Raw genomic sequence first — 24924 nt, forward strand, 5'->3', positions numbered from 1 at the left:
CTCCTGATCCCCAGCACCCGATCCCAAGCCTCCCGATCCCCAGCACCCGTTCCCCAGCACCCGTTCCCGAGCCTCCCGATCCCCAGCCTCCTGATCCCCAGCACCCGATCCCAAGCCTCCCGATCCCCAGCACCCGTTCCCCCGCCTTCTGATCCCCAGCCTCCCGATCCCCAGCTCCCGTACCCCAGCCTCCCAATTCCCAGCCTTCTGATCCCCAGCACCCGATCCCCAGCCTCCCGATCCCCAGCACCCGATCCCAAGCCTCCCAATCCCCAGCACCCGATCCCAAGCCTCCCGATCCCCAGCACCAGATCCCCAGCACCCGATCCCCAGCACGCGATCCCCATCCTCCCGATCCCCAGCACGCGATCCCCATCCTCCCGATCCCCAGGACGCGATCCCCATCCTCCCAATCCCCAGCACCCATTCCCCAGCCTCCCGATCCCTAGTCTCCTGATCCCCAGCACCCGATCCCCAGCCTCCCGATCCCCAGCACCCATTCCCCAGCCTCCCGATCCCGAGGCTCCCGATCCCCAGCACCCGTTCCCCAGCCTCCTGATCCCCAGCCTCCTGATCCCCAGCCTCCCGATCCCCAGCACCCGATCCCTAGCCTCTCGATCCCCAGCACCCGATCCCCAGCACGCGATCCCCATCCTCCCGATCCCCAGCACGCGATCCCCATCCTCCCGATCCCCAGCACCCATTCCCCAGCCTCCCGATCCCCAGTCTCCTGATCCCCAGCACCCAATCCCCAGCCTCCCGATCCCCAGCACCCGTTTCCCAGCCTCCCGATCCCCAGCCTTCTGATCCCCAGCACCCGATCCCCAGGCTCCTGATCCCCAGCACCCAATCCCAAGCCTCCCGATCCCCAGCACCCGTTCCTCAGCCTCCCGATCCCCAGTCTCCTGATCCCCAGCACCCGATCCCCAGCCTCCCGATCCCCAGCACCCATTCCCCAGCCTCCCGATCCCCAGCCTTCTGATCCCCAGCACCCGATCCCCAGCCTCCCGTTCCCCAGCCTCCCAATTCCCAGCCTCCTGATCCCCAGCACCTGATCCCAAGCCTCCCGATCCCCAGCACCCGTTCCCCAGCCTCCCGATCCCTAGCCTCCTGATCCCCAGCACCCGATCCCAAGCCTCCCGATCCCCAGCAACCATTCCCCAGCCTCCTGATCCCCAGCACCCGATTCCAAGCCTCCCGATCCCCAGCCTCCTGATACCCAGCCTCCTGATCCCCAGCACCCGATCCCCAGCACCCGATGCCCAGCCTCCCGATCCCCAGCACCCCGATCCCCAGCACCCGATCCCAAGCACCCCGATCCCCAGCACCCCGATCCCCAGCACCCGTTGCCAGCCTCCTGATCCCCAGCCTCCGATCCCCTGCCTCCTGATTTCCGTTTGATTGACAGCTCAGACACGTGACAATGTAGCATTGCTGAACCCGAACGGTGCTGACACATGAGGCAGCTTTACCTCTGCAGCACTGGACTAAATCCTGGCAGCCTTAGATCAGTGTGAACAAGCTCTATATAAAACAGCTTGTAAGCACCTAGCACAGCGGTGGCCGGTAACCTAGGCAACGAGCAATAAATAATAACAGTAAAATTCCTCGTGTCCTTAGGAATGAAGAGGTTTTTTTTAATAACAAGTAAATTACAAAGCTGCTTATTAAATTAAATAAAAAAACAGCAATTCTTCCCATTCAGGAGGTCACTTTTATTGGGAGGCTACTACTATAGAACAAATGGTGTTTCCAGCGGTCACGGAGTCACCACATCACGGCCGTGTACGGAGATAACACGGGCTCTCTGGTCGCTGGCTGGTTACGGTCCACCCCTCCGTTCTGCGCTTGGTATGATCTCCGGGTATAAATAGTGCCCGCCCTCGGCCCCGCCCACTGGACGGTGTATTGGCAGCTGTCGGCTGTGAGGTGCACAAGTCATGGCTTCGTGGAGGTTTCTCCAGCTCGTCCGTCACGTTCTCCCCCGGGGCGCTGCGGCTCCCAGGACAGTGTGCCTCAGCAGACCATGCGTCCGGGCAATGAGCGCTGGTGGTGGGTATGACCGTCATGGTGGACCGTGCTAGCCGCCTGCGGTGTGTGAGTACGCGGGTGTAAGTGTGAGGCTGGAGTGTCCCCTGTGAAGGGCAGAGGACGGGCCCGTGTACGTGACTTTGCAGCAGTGTAGTAATGTGCGCCGCCCACCAGCACGTCCTCAGCCTGACAGCAGGTGACAGCCAGCACCGACCTTGTGCCCAGTGTCTGTCAGGCTCCTGCACACACGTCTCAGGGACTCTGACCATGGAATCACTGCTGCTGTATACTGGCTAGTGCCCGCTGTTATCAGCCACTCTCAGGTCACCTCTCCTACTTGTACTTTGTTTTTCCTTTGTATTCTTGCTGTGATCTGTCTTAATTTTTGGCCTTTGTCTACGTCTAGGTATCCCCACCGATGAGGAGCAGGCGACCGGCCTGGAGAGGAAAATCATCAATGCTCTGAAGAAGGGAGAGGTGAGTGACATGATTAATGAAGAAGCATGAAATGTGCAACCGGGGAAAGTAGGGTATGACCAGGGTCAGGATGAGCCGTGTTCACACACCTACATCTTACACTTGGCAGTTTTTTGTTTGTTTTTTTAAACCGCTTTCTTGGATTCAGTCGATGTAGAATAGAAGCAGACACTCTCCTCCTGTATGGGTGCCATTCTAGCGATGGAGGTGCTGGGTCTCCCTGGCTTTGTAAGATATTTTTGTGCCACTTGTGTGCTGCAGCCAATCATCTGCTGCCAGAGGTTTAGCTAGGGGTTCAGCTCGGGGTAGCAAAACATCTGAGTGGGCCCCTAGTCTCTGATTACAACTACATCAAAGAACATCTCCACAAAGAACACTGATGATACCGCCCAGTGGCGTAACTACAAAGTTATGGGCCCCGGTGCGAACTTCCAAATGGGGCCCCCCCCTACCCCCCCCCACAACCCCCCCACCTTCCCCCGCCCCGCTTCCCCTAGATACGCCTCGGACTGTTGCAGGAATCTCCTGCACTGCAACATGGTGTTGGGTGCCAGCACAGCCCACACAGTGGTATATCCAGCACAGCCCGCACAGTGGTATATCCAGCACAGACCGCACAGTGGTATATCCAGCACAGACCGCACAGTGGTATATCCAGCACAGACCGCACAGTGGTATATCCAGCACAGACCGCACAGTGGTATATCCAGCAGAGCCCGCACAGTGGTATATACAGCAGAGCCCGCACAGTGGTATATACAGCAGAGCCCGCACAGTGGTATATACAGCAGAGCCCGCACAGTGGTATATACAGCACAGCCCGCACAGTGGTATATAGAGCACAGCCCGCAGTGGTATATAGAGCACAGCCTGCACAGTGGTATATAGAGCACAGCCCGCACAGTGGTATATACAGCAGAGCCCGCACAGGGATATATAGAGCACAGCCCGCACAGTGGTATATCCAGCACAGCCCGCACAGTGGTATATCCAGCACAGCCCGCACAGTGGTATATCCAGCACAGCCCGCACAGTGGTATATCCAGCACAGCCCGCACAGTGGTATATCCAGCACAGCCCGCACAGTGGTATATCCAGCACAGCCCGCACAGTGGTATATCCAGCACAGCCCGCACAGTGGTATATCCAGCACAGCCCGCACAGTGGTATATCCAGCACAGCCCGCACAGTGGTATATCCAGCACAGCCCGCACAGTGGTATATCCAGCACAGCCCGCACAGTGGTATATCCAGCACAGCCCGCACAGTGGTATATCCAGCACAGCCCGCACAGTGGTATATCCAGCACAGCCCGCACAGTGGTATATCCAGCACAGCCCGCACAGTGGTATATCCAGCACAGCCCGCACAGTGGTATATCCAGCACAGCCCGCACAGTGGTATATCCAGCACAGCCCGCACAGTGGTATATCCAGCACAGCCCGCACAGTGGTATATCCAGCACAGCCCGCACAGTGGTATATACAGCACAGCCCGCACAGTGGTATATAGAGCACAGCCCGCACAGTGGTATATACAGCACAGCCCGCACAGTGGTATATAGAGCACAGCCCGCACAGTGGTATATAGAGCACAGCCCGCACAGTGGTATATCCAGCACAGCCCGCACAGTGGTATATCCAGCACAGCCCGCACAGTGGTATATCCAGCACAGCCCGCACAGTGGTATATCCAGCACAGCCCGCACAGTGGTATATCCAGCACAGCCCGCACAGTGGTATATCCAGCACAGCCCGCACAGTGGTATATCCAGCACAGCCCGCACAGTGGTATATCCAGCACAGCCCGCACAGTGGTATATCCAGCACAGCCCGCACAGTGGTATATCCAGCACAGCCCGCACAGTGGTATATCCAGCACAGCCCGCACAGTGGTATATCCAGCACAGCCCGCACAGTGGTATATCCAGCACAGCCCGCACAGTGGTATATCCAGCACAGCCCGCACAGTGGTATATCCAGCACAGCCCGCACAGTGGTATATCCAGCACAGCCCGCACAGTGGTATATACAGCACAGCCCGCACAGTGGTATATAGAGCACAGCCCGCACAGTGGTATATAGAGCACAGCCCGCACAGTGGTATATAGAGCACAGCCCGCACAGTGGTATATAGAGCACAGCCCGCACAGTGGTATATAGAGCACAGCCCGCACAGTGGTATATAGAGCACAGCCCGCACAGTGGTATATAGAGCACAGCCCGCACAGTGGTATATAGAGCACAGCCCGCACAGTGGTATATAGAGCACAGCCCGCACAGTGGTATATAGAGCACAGCCCGCACAGTGGTATATAGAGCAGAGCCCGCACAGTGGTATATAGAGCAGAGCCCGCACAGTGGTATATAGAGCAGAGCCCGCACAGTGGTATATAGAGCAGAGCCCGCACAGTGGTATATAGAGCAGAGCCCGCACAGTGGTATATAGAGCAGAGCCCGCACAGTGGTATATAGAGCAGAGCCCGCACAGTGGTATATAGAGCAGAGCCCGCACAGGGATATATACAGCAGAGCCCGCACAGGGATATATAGAGCACAGCCCACATCTCATCTCATCCCCCCCCCCCCGATAATGGCCCCACAGTCCGGTTAAAAAGAAAAAAAAAAAAAACTCTCCTCACCTTTCCTTTTGCCCGCGCTGCTCCTGGCGGCTGAAGTCTGCCCAGGACACAGCAGGTGCGCGATATGACGTCATCGCGCACCCGCAGTGTACTGTCAGAGGCAGAGCGGGGAATGATGGGAGAGGAAGCGTCAGGTGACGCTCTCTCCTCCCATCATTGCATTGAACTATACCGGTGTCATAGACGCCGGTATAGTTAAATGCGGCGGCGGCGGCGGCACTGGGGGGGGTTCCGGGGGAGGAACAGTGCAGCGGCCCACTACTGGCATCGGCTCTTCTGGCATTTGCCAGAAGTGCCCGATGGCCAGCCTGGCCCTGCTCAGACCTGCCGGCCCGGGGCCCCTGACCTGCGGGGCCCGGTCGCAATGGCGACCGCTGCGACCGCGGTAGTTACGCCCCTGATACCGCCATATTGTGGTAGATTCCAGTCCCACAAAGCACACAAGTTATTACAGTTCAGTTACCGATAGTGGCTTAGGCTACTTTCACACCTCAGTTTTTTGCCATCAGGCACAATCCGGGTAATTTTGCAAAAAATGGATTTTGTGGATCTGTGTTTTGTTTTTTTTTTTTTTGTTTTTTTTTTAATCCGGGGATAAAATTTGAATTTCCTGTTCCAGAGAGAGAGATGGGAAACGCATGATTTAAGTGGAACAATGCATGAAAAACTGGATTTGTTCATTTCACCTCCTGTTTCATCCGTTTCTCGCAGGAACCGTCGCTGTGCGTTTTTTCGCCTGACAGAAAAAATATTCCTATGTACGTTTTCTCCGGCGACCAGAAAACTAATTTTTGATGGATGTGACAAAAACGGATAAAACGTGAGGCAATCCATCGCTAATAAAAGTCTATAAGAAAAAAACGGAGCCTGCGGCAACTTTTGCCGGATCCGTTTTTTTTAAATTTGCTGGATTGTGCCTGACCGCAAAAACCTGATGTGTGAAAGTAGCCTTACAGAGGACGTTCTTTCTGATGGAATCGTTCACTTTTCCTGTCTTTTCCATCTGGCCCAGATCGACATGACTATTTCTCCTACCAGTGAAAAAAGACCTAGCACTCAACTTGATGCTTTAGTGATGTATTTATTGTAGTGCCCAACAAACGTTTCGGTCCGTCATATGGACCTTCATCAGTAACTACATGTGAACAAACAATCAAAATGAACCTAACAAAACTAAAAAGAAAAAGAAATAACAGTACAAACAAAGTATATACATAGCTTCAGATAAGGAGAATAACAGCATCTAAATAATGACGGGTTCACTAAGAGAACTGAAAACATGCTGTGAGAGACCGTATGGAATAAGGTGGCACCGTCTAACCCACTAGGTGGAGTACTAGGTATATAGTGAGACACGTACCGTACTATATTGAGAAATGCATCAGGAGACAAAATAGTCCCGGGGTACATGTGGCGCCTGTAGGTAATTTGGAAAACCATAAGAAAACTGCCAATAATGCAGTGACCTGAGTAGGTGTGACAATGGGCATACCTTAGGTGAGCGATAAACCTGTATGGAGACTGGAGGGGAATCAGAGAGGAACGGCAATGAATATAATATAGTATATTATAATAACATAGTATCCGCAGGAGCTAATTAAGTGCCTAGCCGCATAGGAAGATGATTTACCTGTGGAGGATGTCAAGAGAAGCGCCGTCATCAGACGCGGTATCCACCGCTAGTCTGGTGTGAGGGTAAGATGCCCGCCAATAAATATACAAAAGGAGGGGCTGTGGAGATAGTACGGACCAATGTTCATGCTGAAGTCCGGAAACCGGAAGTGTACTCGTTAGAGTTTTAACTGTGCGAGGTGAGCCGGCATGCGGCCGTAGGAGCGGCGCATAAGCAGGAGCCGGCGGAAGTGACGTCAGCGAGTGCAGCCGGCCTCCAGAAATGGTAACAGACATAACAGTTCCCCTTGTGCAAGTGCGATGTTTCCGATCGCTGTGCAGGCGTGGAGGGGCGGTGCTTAACAGAGACGGAGCTTGACAGGGATCCAGTGTAGTGAAGGAATCCTGTGGTGCCCATGATGAACCCGCACAGTGTTCAGCCGTGTGGGTGATGAATCGGAAAGAAGTTGCGTCCAGTGCACTCTGCGTTTATGTCGGTGGATCATAGCAGACAAATTTCTCAATAAAGTCGGCTCTAATGACACAAAGATACATAGTTACATATTATAGGCATATAAGCATGTCCAAATGCAATAAGAACCGTAACATAATTACATATATTGTACAGATTGTGATGGATAAAGGCACAGACGCATGTGGATAGAACACTGGGGAGTGAGCTGTTAATAGAAGATGCAGGTAAACATACTAGGTTTTTATCAGTATAAAAATACACAGTTAAATAATAAAACCATAATATATGCTATGGTGACACTATGATGGGTGCCACAAGGGAAAAACCGTAAGCAAATGTGAAGGAATGGAGGTCCTGGAGATTACTGCGGACTCAATATTAGGGGAGAAGCAGTAAATCTATGTGCTCGGGATGGTCAACTACCAACCGGACCAAATTAATTTCTGTGTCGAGTTACTGACTATCATTCTCACTCGTAATTTCTTTATGTTCCAGGATGAGTTCTACCTTCAAATCCGTGGCACCGCGATGGGCTCCAACGTAGCGCCCCCTTATGCTAACTGCTACATGGCCGACTTCGAGGAAAGTCGGATATATCTACACTCCTTGTTTCGCAGTAACGTACTCTTGTGGAGACGTTACATAGATGATGTCTTCTGCATATGGGGGGGCTCGTTGGAAGCCCTCGCGTGCTTTTTTGACTGGCTTAATACAGCATGGCCGGGGATTTCGTTTACTATGTCCCATGATCCTACTCAGATCAATTTCCTTGACACTATGGTCATTCTTCAACCTGATGGCTCTATCTCCACAGACCTGTATACCAAATCCACTGACCGTAATAGCTTACTCCATTTCACTAGTTTCCATCCACCCGCAACCAAGAGGTCAGTACCTAAATCTCAATTTCACAGGGTCTCCAATATTGTGTCCGATACAAATCTACGTTCTCTCCGTCTACAGGAAATGGGCTCTAAATTTGCTCAACGCGGCTATCCGCCAGCGATTCTCCATGAAGCGGCCTCGCCCCCTCGTCCTAGATCCAACAGAGCCTCTAACCGTGTTCCATTCATCCATTCCTATCACCCATTCGCATATATTCTCCACAGGTCCATACGCCAGAATTGGCATCTACTGGCTAAGGCACATCCTCATATCCCAGAATTCCAAAATCCATTCCTACCGTGTTTCAAACGTCCTCCCAATCTCAAGGACTCTCTGGTCAGGGCCGATCTGGGTTCCAGCAAGTCATCTCCACGACAACAATTCCTGCACAACCCCCGCACGGGGACATTTCCATGCCTCAGTTGTGCACAATGCCATAATGTTCTCAAGGGATCCTCCTTCAACCATCCTCGTTCGGGGAAATTATTCCGCATTCCTGAGTATTTCACCTGTGCCTCATCTTGGGTCATTTACCTCATTAAGTGTCCCTGCGGATTGTTATATGTAGGGGAAACCACTCAACCCATCCGTGATCGGATTTCAAAACATAAATCGACTATTCGATGTAAACACCTCCTATTACCCATTCCGTCACATTTTCACACTCTCAGCCACAACGTTTCTCAGTTGCGTTTCCAGGTCATCGAACACGTCCCACCTTCAAGACGCGGTGGTGATCGTGTGGCCCGCTTGAAACGAAGGGAGGCGTATTGGATTCACACGTTGGAATCTCTTCATCCATCAGGTCTTAATAGGGACTATGACCTAGCGTCTTTTCTCTGACACCTCCCTTTGGTAGTTGACCATCCCGAGCACATAGATTTACTGCTTCTCCCCTAATATTGAGTCCGCAGTAATCTCCAGGACCTCCATTCCTTCACATTTGCTTACGGTTTTTCCCTTGTGGCACCCATCATAGTGTCACCATAGCATATATTATGGTTTTATTATTTAACTGTGTATTTTTATACTGATAAAAACCTAGTATGTTTACCTGCATCTTCTATTAACAGCTCACTCCCCAGTGTTCTATCCACATGCGTCTGTGCCTTTATCCATCACAATCTGTACAATATATGTAATTATGTTACGGTTCTTATTGCATTTGGACATGCTTATATGCCTATAATATGTAACTATGTATCTTTGTGTCATTAGAGCCGACTTTATTGAGAAATTTGTCTGCTATGATCCACCGACATAAACGCAGAGTGCACTGGACGCAACTTCTTTCCGATTCATCACCCACACGGCTGAACACTGTGCGGGTTCATCATGGGCACCACAGGATTCCTTCACTACACTGGATCCCTGTCAAGCTCCGTCTCTGTTAAGCACCGCCCCTCCACGCCTGCACAGCGATCGGAAACATCGCACTTGCACAAGGGGAACTGTTATGTCTGTTACCATTTCTGGAGGCCGGCTGCACTCGCTGACGTCACTTCCGCCGGCTCCTGCTTATGCGCCGCTCCTACGGCCGCATGCCGGCTCACCTCGCACAGTTAAAACTCTAACGAGTACACTTCCGGTTTCCGGACTTCAGCATGAACATTGGTCCGTACTATCTCCACAGCCCCTCCTTTTGTATATTTATTGGCGGGCATCTTACCCTCACACCAGACTAGCGGTGGATACCGCGTCTGATGACGGCGCTTCTCTTGACATCCTCCACAGGTAAATCATCTTCCTATGCGGCTAGGCACTTAATTAGCTCCTGCGGATACTATGTTATTATAATATACTATATTATATTCATTGCCGTTCCTCTCTGATTCCCCTCCAGTCTCCATACAGGTTTATCGCTCACCTAAGGTATGCCCATTGTCACACCTACTCAGGTCACTGCATTATTGGCAGTTTTCTTATGGTTTTCCAAATTACCTACAGGCGCCACATGTACCCCGGGACTATTTTGTCTCCTGATGCATTTCTCAATATAGTACGGTACGTGTCTCACTATATACCTAGTACTCCACCTAGTGGGTTAGACGGTGCCACCTTATTCCATACGGTCTCTCACAGCATGTTTTCAGTTCTCTTAGTGAACCCGTCATTATTTAGATGCTGTTATTCTCCTTATCTGAAGCTATGTATATACTTTGTTTGTACTGTTATTTCTTTTTCTTTTTAGTTTTGTTAGGTTCATTTTGATTGTTTGTTCACATGTAGTTACTGATGAAGGTCCATATGACGGACCGAAACGTTTGTTGGGTACTACAATAAATACATCACTAAAGCATCAAGTTGAGTGCTAGGTCTTTTTTCACTATTAATTAAGGTGTGGGAGCCTACCTTAGCACCATCCTAGCAGTTTGTGCACACGCTTTTTTCTTACGGTTATTTCTCCTACCAGGACTTGTCTGCAGAGATTACAACAAAGACACATTTCACTTCTCACATTTCCCGCACAGTCTCAATCTATCCCCAACCTGCACAAATTCCCTATCCTGATGATACCCTAATGCTGAGCCGCTGCTGTTGTCCCTATTACTGCACCTGCTGTGTAGTAGCAATTACAGTGAAATGAATATTCACCCCTCTCCACGCCCATGGGGGCGTGGGGGAAGAGTTAATATTCATTTCTCTTTAGCAGCGGGGACAGGATTCTGCCTCCTGTCTCCCACTGCTGCTCTGCTGGCATCGGGCGGGCCCCCCTGACTCACGGGCCTCATAGCAGCTGTATGGGGTGCTGCTATTAGCAACACGCCACTGGCTGGGGGCCCCTGGAGCAGCGGGGGGACCTAGACAGCTGCCCCAGCAGTTGTCAGTGCCTAGGCCCAGGGGAGGATTCTCCGGTGGGCCAGTCTTAGGCTAGTTTCACACTAGCGTTTGCATGAGCTGCGGAGGGCTGCAGACTTTCTGTGAAGCCCCGCCCTCAGCCACACCTCCGTCTCTAGCTCCGCCTACTTCTGCATGCGGCCAGCATACCTATCTTTAACATTAAGTACGCAGGTCGTGCGGCAGTATGCGGATGCTTCCGCATTCGTCGTTTTGACGATGCAAAAAAAAAAAAATTGCTACAAGCTGCGTCCTACGCTGGTCGCCGCATCGTCAAAACGACGCATGCGGAAGCATCCACATACAGCGGCAGGACCTGCGTACCTAATGTTAAAGATAGAATCAAAAAAAGGAAAACCGCACAAAAAAATAACTGAAGAAAAAGTGGACTTTAATGCCTGAACGGCGTGGCGACGTTTCGGATGTAATATCCTTTCTCAAGCCTTTCTCAATGTTAAAGATAGGTACGCAGGCCGCATGCAGAAGGAGGCGGAGGTGCGGCCGAGGGCGGGGCTTCACAGAGGAAGTCCGCAGCTCATGCAAACGCTAATGTGAAACCGGGCTTACACGTGTGTGTCTGAGGGGGAACGTTCAGAGAGGTGTGTGTTGTTGGTAGAGAGGGCAACGATGGGTGTGGTGGGGGAGAAGGCAATGATGGAGGAGATGGAGAGGGCAATGATGGAGGTGGTGGAGAGGGTTATGAGGGTGCCACATTATATTCTATGAGGGGGGGCTACCCCAATCCTTGCTACATAATTAAGATGTGTACTACCTTATATTATACCCTGATATTAGGGTGTTTTACCACACAATACATACAGTGGGGTAAATAATTATTTGATCCCTTGTTGATCTTGTAAGTTTGCCCACTAACAATGAAATGAGCAGTCTGTAATTTTAACCCCTTACCGACATCGGGCGTACATCTACGCCGATGTCTGTCTTCTTCCCTTTGATGTGGGCTCTGGAGGTGAGCCCACATCTTTCTGGGAACATGTCAGCTGTTTTGAACAGCTGACATGTGCCTGCAGTAGCCGCAGGTGGAATCGCGATCCACCCGCGGCTATTAACCAGATAAATACTGCTATCAAACTGACAGCAGCATTTAAATCGTGCTTCTGGCCATTGGGCCGGAAATACGTACACCGGTGAACCCAGTCACATGATTGCAGGTCACCGGTGTATTGGCATGGCAATCTAAGGTCTCCTGGAGACCTCTATGGTTGTCAGTGCCAGCTTGCTGTGAGTGCCAGCCAGTTGTCGGCACTCATGGCAAGTGAGTAAATCTGCTATATAGAGGCGATCTGAACATCACCTCTATGTAGCAAAGCCAATCTGGCTATGGCAGCTTCTAGTCTCCTATGGAGACTATAGAAGCATGCCAAAAGTAAAAAAAAAAAAATTAAATATAAAAGTTCAAATCACCCCCCTTTCGCTCCATTCAAAAGAAAAATAAAATCAAACATACACATATTTGGTATCGCCACTTTCAGAAACGCCCGATCTATCAATAAAAAACAGATTAACCTGATTGCTAAACGGCGTAGCAAGAAAAACTCGTGACGCCAATATTACATTTACTTTTTTTTTTTTTTTATCGCCGCGACATTGTATTAAGATGTAATAATGGGCGATCAAAAGATCCGTAAGAGCACCAAATTGGTATAATTGAAAACGTCAGCTCGGCACACACAAAAATAAGCCTTCATCCAACCCCAGATCGTGAAAAATGGAGACGCTACAGGTATCGGAATGTGGCGCAATTCTTTTTTTAACAAAGTTTGGAATTTTTTTTCACTACTTAGATAAAAACAAACCTAGACATGTTTGGTGTCTATGAACTCGTAATGACCTGGAGAAGCATAATGGCAGGTCAGTTTTAGCATTTATGAAACCTACTAAAAAAGCCAAACAAAAAACAAGTGCGGGATTGCACTTTTATTGCAATTTCACTGCACTTTGAATTTTTTTTCCCGTTTTCTAGTACACGACATGGTAAAACCAATGATGTCGTTCAAAAGTACAACTCGTCCTGCAAAAAACAAGCCCTCACATGGGCATATTGATGGAAAAATAAAAAGTTATGGCTCTGGGAAGAAGGGGAACAGAAACGAAAAAAGCTCCGAGGGTTAAGGGTAGGTTATTTTTAACACTGAGATAGAGAATATCACAAAAAAAATCCAGAAAATCGCATTGTATAAATTCTATAAATTTATTTGCATTTTGCAGTGAGAAATAAGTATTTGATCCCCTACCAACCATTAAGAGTTTTGGCTCCTACAGACCAGTTAGACACTTCTAATCCACTCCCTACCTCCATTAAAGGGAACCTGTCACCCCCAAAATCGCTGGTGAGATAAGCTCACCGGCATCAGGGGCTTATCTACAGCATTCTGTAATGCTGTAGATAAGCCGCCGATGTTACCTGAAAGGAGAAAGACGTTAGATTATACTCACCCAGGGGCGGTCCCGCTGTGGTCCGGTCGGATGGGTGTCTCCGGTCCGCTCCGGCGCCTCCCATCTTCGTTCCATGACGTCCTCTTTGGGTATTTACGCCGCGGCTCCGGTGCAGGCGTACTTTGTCTGCCCTGTTGAGGGCAGAGCAAAGTACTGCAGTGCGCCGGAAAGGTCAGAGAGGCCCGGCGCCTGCGCACTGCAGTACTTTGCTCTGCCCTCAACAGGGCAGACAAAGTACGCCTGCGCCGGAGCCGCGGCGTAAAGACCCGAAGAGGACGTCATGGAACGAAGATGGGAGGTGCCGGAGCGGACCGGAGACACCCATCCGACCGGACCGCAACGGGACCGCCCCTGGGTGAGTATAATCTAACGTCTTTTTCTCCTCTTTCAGTTTAGGGTACCGTCTCACAGTGGCACTTTTGTCGCTACGACGGCACGATCCGTGACGTTCCAGCGATATCCATACGATATCGCTTTGTCTGACACGCAGCAGCGATCAGGGACCGATCCAGCGATGTGTTCGATTGTAACCAGGGTAAACATCAGGTTACTAAGCGCAGGGCCGCGCTTAGTAACCCGATGTTTACCCTGGTTACCATCGTAAATGTAAAAAAAAAAAAAAAACAGTACATACTCACATTCCGGTGTCCGTCAGGTCCCTCGCCGTCTGCTTCCCGCACTGACTGACTGCCGGCCGTAAAGTAAAAGCAGAGCACAGCGGTGACGTCTGAAGTTTGCCAGTGAACACCTGGATGATTCTGTGAGTGATTGGGAGAAGGTGCTGTGGTCAGATGAGACAAAAATTAAGGTCTTTGGTATTGAGTCAACTTACTGTGTTTTCAAGCATGGAGGTGGAAATACTATGTTTTGGGGGTGTTTCTCTGCTAAGGGTACAGGACTACTTCACCGCATCAATGGGAGAATGGATGCAGCCATATACCGTAAAATCCTGAGTGACAACCTCCTTCCCTCTGCCTGGACATTAAAAATTAGTCGTGGCTCGGTCTTCCAGCAAGACACTGACCCAAAACATGGTCAAGGCTACAAAGGAGAGGCTCAAAAAGAAGCTTATGGAGAGAGTTGAAGCTCCGAGTTGCCAAGCGACAGCCTCAATCTTAATGATTTAGAGATAATCTGCAAAGCGGAGTGGACCAAAATTCCTCCTGACATGTGTGCAAACATCATAAACTGCAAAAACCGTCTGACTGCTGTGCTTGCTAACAAGGGTTTTGCCTCGAAGTATTACGTCTTGTTTGCCAGAGGGATCAAATACCTTTCTTCTCAAAATGCAAATAAATTTATACAATATGATTTTCTGGATTTTATTTTTTATATTCTATCTCTCAATGTTAAAATTAACCTACCCTTAAAATTATAGACTGTTCTTGTCTTTGTCAGTGGGCATACTTACAAAATTAGCAAGGGATCAAAAGCATGGGCTGTTGGGGGATCCTGGCATGTGTTGAAGCTGTCTAACAGCCGTAAATCATGCAACCACAGGGACTTGAACATGATATTCCAGCACTCCCACATGCTCGGATAACACCTTGTCCGAGCACATTTGCTCATCACTACTTAAAGGGAACCTGTCACCACGTTTTTGGAAGATGGGATAAAAATAGCGTTAAATAGGGGCAGAGGTGGGCGTTACATTAGTGTGTGTGTTATGCGTTTATTACCCACCTAAGTTGCCGAAATAACTTTGCAAAGTCTCCGTTTTCGCCTGTCAATCAGGCTGGTCAGGTCGCATGGGCGTTGTCTTCCCCCAGATTTGGCGTAGTTTTCCGTTGGTGGCGTAGTGGTGTGCGCATGCCCAAAGTCCGGAATCCTCTTCCAGGGGATTTAAAATAGCGCGGTGTTCGTTATTGCATTGGTGATCGGTGGGCGCGGCCATCTTCCTTTGGCCGCGCGTGCGCAGAAGCGGCGCTCTGCTGGCCGCGGCTTCAGGAAAATGGCCGCCGCGATATCCATCTGCGCACGCGCGGCATCCCGCGGCCATTTTCCTGAAGCCGCGGCCAGCAGAGCGCCGCTTCTGCGCACGCGCGGCCAAAGGAAGATGGCCGCGCCCACCGATCACCAATGCAATAACGAACACCGCGCTATTTTAAATCCCCTGGAAGAGGATTCCGGACTTTGGGCATGCGCACACCACTACGCCACCAACGGAAAACTACGCCAAATCTGGGTGAAGACACCACGCCCATGTGACCTGACCAGCCTGATTGACAGGCGAAAACGGAGACTTTGCAAAGTTATTTCGGCAACTTAGGTGGGTAATAAACGCATAACACACACACTAATGTAACGCCCACCTCTGCCCCTATTTAACGCTATTTTTATCCCATCTTCCAAAAACGTGGTGACAGGTTCCCTTTAAGACCCAGCAAGCAGGTAGTTGCTAACTGTCTGTGCAGCCAGTCAGCGTCTTCCACTGAAGTCCTGTCCACAGAACAGCAGCTTCTCTTCAGCTTTGCTCTGACAGCTGGCTCCCTGCTGCCTTACTGAGGGGAGCAAGTTATAAACCAGCATAACTGCAGTCTTGCCCCATCAACTGAGCAGCCCAGAATAGCTGCTCTGTCATGGAGCAGCCGGGTAAAGCAGACAGTTGCCTTTGTTTGCAACGACCTGCCTGTTAGTTTTCAGGCTCAATGTTAAAAATAAAATAGTCCTGGATAACCCATTTAATGATACTTTGGTAGTATCGTATAACTAAGTTGTTCTACCTGGCTTCTCATTATGAAGGACTGTAAACGACTCATGTGGAAACAACTCGAGGGGTGATGCCACTATATTAAAGACCCTCTCCACGGGTCCTGAGTGCACATGGATGTCATAAATCAGAATGGAGTGCTTACCATGTACCCATCATTTTAGACAGTGGGGAGGAAGCGGTTCTCCTGCTATTGCCCGACTTGGCCTTCATTAAAATGATCACTGCTTGCAGGTGTATTTTAATAAGTTTGTCCTAGTTCAACCACTTTGCAGATCTTTACTATAAGGTTGTGCTCTTGCTTCCTCAACACACAGTAAATGTTGAAGGTCTGAGATTAGACTATACATAGCTATCTATGGGATATGCTGTGCTGACTTCAGTAGATCGATCATGTACCTACAGCAGTGCCTGTCATGAGGTTCAGGCCTTGTTCCAGTTATTCCTTTGCTTCCAGGAGAAGTGAAGCAAATGGCTGATCTTATACCAATGTGGATAAAGGTCAAAGTCCATAACGAGACCTTTGCAGGAACTTCAGTGTAAATTTAATTTTTTCGGCAACTTTAAATGAACTTTTCTGTATTCTTTACAGCTAAATGTTAAAGGACTACTTATGACATGTTTTCTCTTTCTAAGGATCCTTTTAACGTCCAGAAGCCAAAATCCTATGCAGGAACCAAAGAGAGTCCACACATCGTGCCATCCATCAACAAGCAGAGAATTGTGGGCTGCATATGTAAGTTTCTTTGCTGCATACTTCATTTCAGTGTAATAAACATGTAGAAAGGGTGATTAACTCCTTAAAGGTAAGGTACCGCGTTTGTAGATTATTAATAAATCACTGTAATGTAGCATAACATGCTGCTATAACCAAGTTTTAAATGCATGTGAAACAGATTTCGTGTGTTATGTGTTTAAAGAAGGAACTGGGGGCTGACATCTTGGTTTTGCAGCAGTAGCAGGGCACTAACAGTGTCATTTTACAGCACCCCATGGACATAGGAGCTAATAGACCGGCGCTGACCCTATCTATAACATTGGAGAGGTGTTAGCAGTGAGCTGGGCACGCCTCTGTGGGCTGCACAACTCACTGCTGTAGGTGTGACTGGCTGCCATTTTACTATAGCCCAGTGCTCTCTGCCGAGCTCCACTTACTCTCTATCACAGGAGCTCCATTCACTCCATTAAGCTGCATTCACAGCCTGCAGAGAGAGGTGACACCTGACACCTCTCTCTGCCATACAATGTATCTCTCCTCCCTCCACAATGCCTGGCCATTCACTGCAGACCTGGAGCTCCTTCTTATCTTACTGAGGGATGAGTCACAGACAGCTCTGCACAGACAATGCTGCTCCATACATAAACACCACATAAACTAACTGTGCTTCTGATGCACTAACTGCTGGTGATAGCAGATCACAGGGCAGTCACACACAAAATGGCTCTGCCCTGTGATGCTGCTCTTCATTCTGCCCCAGGGATATTAGACCACCCAAAAGGGGAGGGAAATGCTGATGTCAGCAGTTACTGCCCAGATTTTCCAGCTAACAGTAAAGCTGGTAAGTCTTACTATAGCTGCTTGAGGTCTAAAACGGAAAATGCTCCCCCTAGTGGTCAATATATATATTTGTAAGAAAATATATAATATTTTTCATATAGAAATGTTTGCAAACAGTGCAAACATTGCATTAATACATTTTATTTACTATTTTAAGCTTAATTTCACAAAAAAACAAACTACAAGAAAACTGGTGGCACCTTCCCTTTAAAGCTGTATGTACAGATCTGTCATGAGAACATGTCACTTTGGGCTCTGTACCAGATATGTACACCAGGCTGATCACACGGAGCAGCTTCTGTGCTGGTGCATTCAGCTATAGAAGCCTGACTGATAAAATTCAAAACATCATTTTCTAGGTCATCAATCCTGACTGCACCATGGAGGATGTCTTTCTTATCCTCACTGGGAACAGAAACAAGAGGTTAAAAGGACCCTCTCATCTACACCCCTCAATGTTTTTTCTAAGTACCACACCTAGGTGGATGCAACATAAAATTTATTCATTATTATTTTATACAAATGTTACGTCACATTAGTATAGAATTTCTCAGAAGGTGGGGAACTAGCCATGCTGTCAGGATGGATTCCTGGAAATACAATTACAGGTAGGTCTGATTACCGTTTTCCAGGGCATCAATCCTGACTGCACCATGGACAATACCAAAGTACGATGATCTAGGGTGGGATCGCCGCATGAAGAACCTTCCTATCAAATGCCACTTATCATGAGACTACGTTTAGCTTGTAATGTCTCAAGAAGGTATTCAGATTCGACCATGTTGCGGCCCTACATATTTGATCCACTGATGCCCTCCTCCACTCTGGCCATGAGGTAGCTGTGGCCCAAGTTGAATGGGCCCTAAGAGTTTCTGGGGAAGAGCTTCCCTCAGCCTCATAGGCCAGACCAATTGTGGATCTGATCCACTTAGCTATTGTGGATTTTGCCACTGTCTTTCCCCTATTTGATCCCCCAAATTGCACGAACAAGTTTGTGTCCTGTCTCTGGTCCCTAGTTGCCTCTAGGTATTGGAGAACTGTCTCCCTAACATCTAGGCAATGAAAGGATTGTTCCTTCAGATTTCTAGGGTGCTGGCAGAAGGAGGGAAGAACGACTTCCTGGTTCATGTTCGGGGTTGATACTACTTTAGGGAGGAATGCTGGGTCGAGTCTCAAGACCAGTCAATCCTCAATTATCTGTAAATATGGGTCCCTGATAAATGGGGCCTGCAATTCCCCTATTCTATTGGTCGAATTACCAGGACTGTGGAGTCGGAGTGGTGGAGTCGGTGTCATGGAAATTGAGGAGGTGGAGGTTTGGCTTACCGACTCCACAGCACTGGTAATCGCTACAAGGAAAACCGTTTTAAATGAGGGCCTACTAATGTCCATATCATTTGCTGGTTCATATGGATGTTTACAAAGTGCGTTTAGCACCAGGTTTAGATCCCAAGATGGGACAGATTTCCTTAGGCCTCTTTCACACTTCCGTCTTTTTCCTCCCGTCAAAATCCGTCGATTTTTGAAAAACAGGATCCTGCAAACTTTTCTGCAGGATCCTGTTTTTTTCCCCATAGATTTGTATTAGCGATGGATTGTGATGGATGGCCATCCGTTTCATCCGTCGTGCACTGGATCCGTCGGAAAATAGCTCAGTGACCGGCCCTGCGCTGTCCGTCGTCGGCTATAATGGAAGCCTATGGGTGCAGGATCAGTCGCTGACCGTCAAACACAGGAATCCAGCGACGTATCCCGTTTTTTCATTCTAAGCATGCCCGGAAGGATTTTTCACGTCAGGGGAAAAAATATCACATTATGATGCACCCAGAACGACAGAAGTGTGAAAGAAGCCTTACAGAAGGCCTCAGCCTCTGTATAGCTCTGGAGAACCTAGCTATCCAGGGGTGGGTAGGTAGGGGAGAGTCAAAATATGCTAAGGGATGAAATTTGTACCCTCAAAGTACTTGGTCAAAGACCCTTGTTGAAACCTGTCTGCAGGGAATCAAGAATCTTGGGAATGTGCAGGTGAGATGTATCTACTGATGACTCCTCGCAGTAAATGCAGAAGTGCTTCGAAATCTTATTATCTCTCTCTCTCTCTGAGGTCACAGGTCTTCTGCTTGCTTGAAGGGTAGATATCACTTCGTCGGACAATCCTCTTGATTCCAGGACCAGCCTCTCAGAATCCATGCTGATAGCTGAAGACTGTCTGGATTGCAGTAAACTGGGCCCTGCTAGAGGTCTTTTCTCTTTGGAAGGAGGATGGGGTCTTCTACTGCCATCTTTCTCAGCAAAGAGAACCAAATCTTCGGCCAGAAGGGCACCACCATGATGATCTTCGCCCTTTTTTCCTGTACTTTCCTCAGCACTCTTGGAACCAGAAGAAGAGTGGAAAATGCATAGGACAGCTTCTCTCCCCAAGGTTGGGACAGTGCATAGACTCTACTGAGCCGTCTAGGGAAAAAATTCTGACCTTCACGTTTTCTCTGGATGAGAACAGAGCCACTCGTGGAACCATACAACCCCCCGTGTTGATGCAGCATGCTGAACACATCCCCATTCAGTTCCCACTCCATCGGGGATATCTTCTGCCTGCTCAGGAAGTCTGCCACCCAGTTCCTGGATCCTTCCAGATGTCTGCAGAGACAGATAGCACCGTCCTTCCTGCCCGTTTGAAGATCTTCCTTGCTAGGTGTTGCAGGGCAGGTTGTTTTGGCCCCCCTTGATGGCGTAAGAATGCTACCATCGCCATGTTGTCAGACAGAATCTTTATATCCCTGCCCCTGAGAGTCGACTGGACCTGGACTAGTACCTTCCATACTGTGTACAGTTCCCTGAAGTTCGAGGATCTGTTTCCCATTTCTGGACTCTACTCTCCCTGGAAATATCTTCCTCTGAATTGCCACCCCAACCCAGCTGACTTGCGTCAATGGTGATCACTGTGCAAGGGGAGAGAATCCAGGGAACTCTCACCTGGAGGTTTTCTGTAGTGGTCCACCATCGTAGAGATCCCTCAGAGACATAGGGACATCGGTGTCCAGCAAGTGTTGACATTTGTCCTAGGCAGATAGAATCGCGCCCTGGAGTTCTCGTGAGTGGAATTGACTCCATCGTACGCAGGGGATACAAGAGGTCATCAGTTCCAGGATCTTCATTGCTTCTCTGATGGAGCAGCGGCTTCCTTTAAACTGGTAGATTCTTTACCTCAGTGATCTACTTCTCTTCTGGTAAGAAAGATGTTCTTAGGCTACGTTCACATTTGTGTTGTGCGCCGCAGCGTCGGCGCCGCAACGCACAACGCAAACAAAAACGCATGCACAACGCTGCGCTTTGCGCCGCATGCGTCCTTTTTTTGATTGATTTTGGACACAGCAAAAATGCAACTTGCTGCGTCCAATGCGCCCGGACGCGGGCGCCGCAGGGACGCATGCGGCGCAAAACGCAAGTGCGACGCATGTCCATGCACCCCCATGTTAAATATAGGGGCGCATGACGCATGCGGTGACGCTGCGGCGCCCGACGCTGCGGCGCCGACCGCAAATGTGAACGTAGCCCTAGTTGGGAGCCTAGAAGAATCCCTAGGGATCTTTTTCTAGATTCTGGAATAAGATCTGTTTTTTCCCAATTTATGACCCATCCTAGCCTCTGAAGTGTGGAAATCTAGGTCTGGCAGTACTCCATGAGTTTTTCCTTGGACCTGGCTATGACCAGAAAGTCGTCCAGGTAGGTGAATATGATAATGTCCCGTTACCTTAGATAGGCGACTATCTCTGCCACAAGCTTGGTGAACACTCTGGGTGCTGAAGCTAGGTCAAAAGAGACCACAGAACAGGTAGTGACGGACTAGACCCTCAGAGCAAATCGTGGGCATCTCTGAAACGAATCATGCACAGGAACATGATAGTATGCGTTTAAGTCTAGGGTACACATTACAGCATTCCTGTCTATAAAGGGAATTGTAGATTTGATGGACTATCTTGAATTTTTTGTATTTTATCCAGCGGTTCAGGGGCTGTAAATTCAGAATTGTCCTCTCTCCTGAGGGTTTTTTTTTTTTTTTTTTAAACAGAGAAGAGACTAGAGAAATGGCCTCTGCACTTTTCCTGCTTGGGCATTGGGACTACTGCTCCAATCTTTAGGAGATCCTGGACATCTGTTCACATGGAGGAAACTGGTGACTTAAGGTGGAAGTTTATGATGATCCTTGCTGGGGCGAGTTGGTAAACTCTATTTTGTAACCACAGGCAACTATCCCCAAAATCCACAAATTTCCTGAAATCTACTGCCAGCCCCCCAGTAACCACCCTTGCTGTCCCCCCCACTCACAGCTTCACTTTCTACCTGAGCTTGAACCAAAAACTGAGTCCTTACCCCTACCCTTGGGGGAGCTCCATCTGTCTGTTTGCCCTTTTTATAGCCTGACTAGGTTGGGACCTACGAAAAGGCTGATTTCTTTTGGTTTTTCCTTGGGGAACCCTTTCTTTTTGTCTGCCTTTTCTTGAATATCGTCTAGAACAAGCCGAAACACTATTGCTTGAGAAGGGAATGAAATATAGTTTGTTTTGGGACTGTGTCCCCTGACCGCGTCTTTAGCCAGATAGCTCTCCGGGCGGTATTGGATAAGGACCCATTAATGACTGAGAATCATACAGGTTCTGCTGATGCGTCAGCCATGAATCTGGTCTCTAGCTTCAGGAGGGGAAGGGATTTCAGGATGGTGTCCCTGGGGATGTCTTCCTAGGCTTTTATGTACTCCGGCTCAGAGGGAAGGCGAAGTTTGAAGTCTCTAGGAATAACCAATCTCTTTTCCGCATCCTCCCATTCCTCCATGATTATTGAGCGAATGTGGCTGACAGGGAAGACTCTATTTCTCTGGGACCATAACCCTCCAAACATCTCTTCCTTTACGGAGAGGTGTTTTGGGGCTTCCTCCACCTGCATGGTATTCATTACTGCATGGAGGAGTTCGTCTGTGTCCTCGCAGGAAAAAATATATTTTCCCTCTCTCTGGCTGGTCAGTAAATACCACATCTTCAGAGGACACTTCTATTTCCCTCAGTCTTTTAAGGGAACCACTGTGGGATTCAGGCTGTGAGTTATGTGCCTGGACCTCTTCTCTGATTATGGACCTCATGTCTGACAGCAAAGAAGTCGCCTTTTTGAAGTGCAGGGTCCACATAGGTGCTTCTGCCAGGTGTTCGGCAGTTTGATGTCAGATAGCACATCGTTTAGCCTTTCCTGACTTCTTGCTATATTTTTTTTTTTGTGCCGAGGCAGGTGTTTTTTGCTCTCCTCACCCTCGGCTATCTCTTGAGCAGCATCGCCATCTTGGAGGGGGATTTTTTTTTCTACTTCTCCAGTAAGATTTAGCTGCCGGCGCAAGCACAGTATCAGATCACAGCAGCAGTTACTGTGCAGGCTTGGGTGGCGCCACTTTCAAATTTTTTTTTCCCCCAATCTAGCTGAATAACCTGGAAAAAATGTGTATTGGCACCTGCCTGCAGAAGCTTTTTTTTTTGTTTGTTTTGTATATACAGATTCATTATGCAAAGTAGGGGGCAGGTGACTGAGGGAGCAGTGACTTGTCAGCAGTCTGCATTATGAATATCTAAGCAGAGCATGACATACACCAGCCCCGCTTTCAGGGCACGAGAATTTCATTGACAGAAAACTGAAAATAAAGATGGATTTAATCAACCAAGGTATCATTTTAATCAGTATAACGGTGCCAACCTGACACTGTGTAGGTTACTGTGCACAATCCTGCTGACAGGTTCCCTTTAAATGACGGTCTTTGGATCTGTTCATCAATTTTCTGTTATTAAAATTGGCTCTTGTCACTTTGGCACTTGATAGTTGATAAAGTAATTATTTTAAATTCATCTTGCAATTCACAAAAGTGAATGGATAGCTAAGCAAATGAGCTGTAAACCAGACTTTGTAAAGGGCAACTTATTTTGTAACATAGTTGCAATTTTTATGTAGGTGGATGGATGTAAAGTAATTTAACCCTCCGTTCTATCATGTCTACAGATGTTACAAGATGCACTAAAGTTATCAAACCTGATGCAGCTCTTTGACATTTTAGCAGTTGCCAACTACTGGATAACCCCAGCTTAATCCATTCAGGACCCTAATTAAAATATAAACCAGCTTGCCATCTGCAGGAATTACTAGTCCGTCAGATTGGACGTCCACTTTGACAGAATATTAATGCACTACTGCGCAGCGGCTGCTTGCTGACTGGTCAGCACATGACATCACTGGAATGTTGCCGCTACAGGAGGAAAGAATACATGGTTTTTCAGAGTCCTGAATTGATTAACCACCAATGTCTTTTCAGCCAGTGTGGGAAAATCCTACAAGTGTCTGCTTTGACTGCTGACACACTATTGCATGACTGATTTTGGAAGTGATCAGGGCCAATTAACCCATCAGATACTGCAGTCGTTCACAACAGCGGCGTCTAAGTGGTTAAGAGGGAGAATACTCCGTTTTTAAGACTCTGCTGATAGTTTTCTGCTGCTCTGGCACCTCAGGCGTTCAGCTAATGGAGCCCACAATTTATTCAAACAGAATATACGTTCTAAGAGCCAGGTAGCGCTTCTTTCCATCTGATCCCTGCCGTGTGCTCAAACAGTAGTGTACAACCACATATGGGGTACCGCCACTTGTAGATTTAAAATGGTCATGGTCATACACACCAATCTAGAATGAAGCACAAGACCATAAACATACAAAATATGTTCAAAGGGACAAACTAGAAAACTGGTATAAAATATAATTACAATGGCCCCGCAATCACTTTTTTTTTTTTTTTTCAAAGTCTATGTATTCCAGCCTACTTTAAAATGTCAGTTCAGGTTCAGATAGTTGTGTATGTCGTTGTTGAACATTCTCAGAGTAAATGTCATTATTTTGTACATGGTGGCTATTGCAGTAGCATGATGGAGCCTGGCAGCTGTGTGGATTTTAAATACTCAGTTTGAATTTATCGTAAAACTAAAAACTGAAACATCTTTTATCTATCTTTCTTCCAGGTGAAGAAGATAATTCTCAAGTAATCTGGTTCTGGGCCCATGAGGGGCAGGTAAATCGCTGCCCACAGTGTGGCTCTCACTACAAGGTTGTGCATTATGACCTTCCACACTGAAGAGGACTTGTATTACTATTGAAAGCCATATATATTAAAGTAAAAAAAAAAAAAATCTTTTATTAAATACTTGATATATTAATAGTAA

The 24924-nt window shown here is 48.4% G+C and overlaps 1 protein-coding gene across 1 annotated transcript; it reads left to right on the forward strand.

Moving 5' to 3' along the window:
* Positions 1-1881: 1881 nt before the first annotated feature.
* LOC143769925 (cytochrome c oxidase subunit 5B, mitochondrial-like) lies at positions 1882-24924 on the forward strand. Its single transcript, XM_077258981.1, has 4 exons — positions 1882-2052; positions 2438-2508; positions 16762-16861; positions 24724-24924. Exons 1-4 carry the CDS (start codon positions 1941-1943, stop codon positions 24834-24836), a joined length of 396 nt encoding a protein of 131 aa, XP_077115096.1. The 5' UTR covers positions 1882-1940; the 3' UTR covers positions 24837-24924.

This window comes from Ranitomeya variabilis, chromosome 4, assembly GCF_051348905.1.
Source record: "Ranitomeya variabilis isolate aRanVar5 chromosome 4, aRanVar5.hap1, whole genome shotgun sequence".
In the NCBI taxonomy this organism is placed as follows: Eukaryota; Metazoa; Chordata; class Amphibia; order Anura; family Dendrobatidae; genus Ranitomeya; species Ranitomeya variabilis.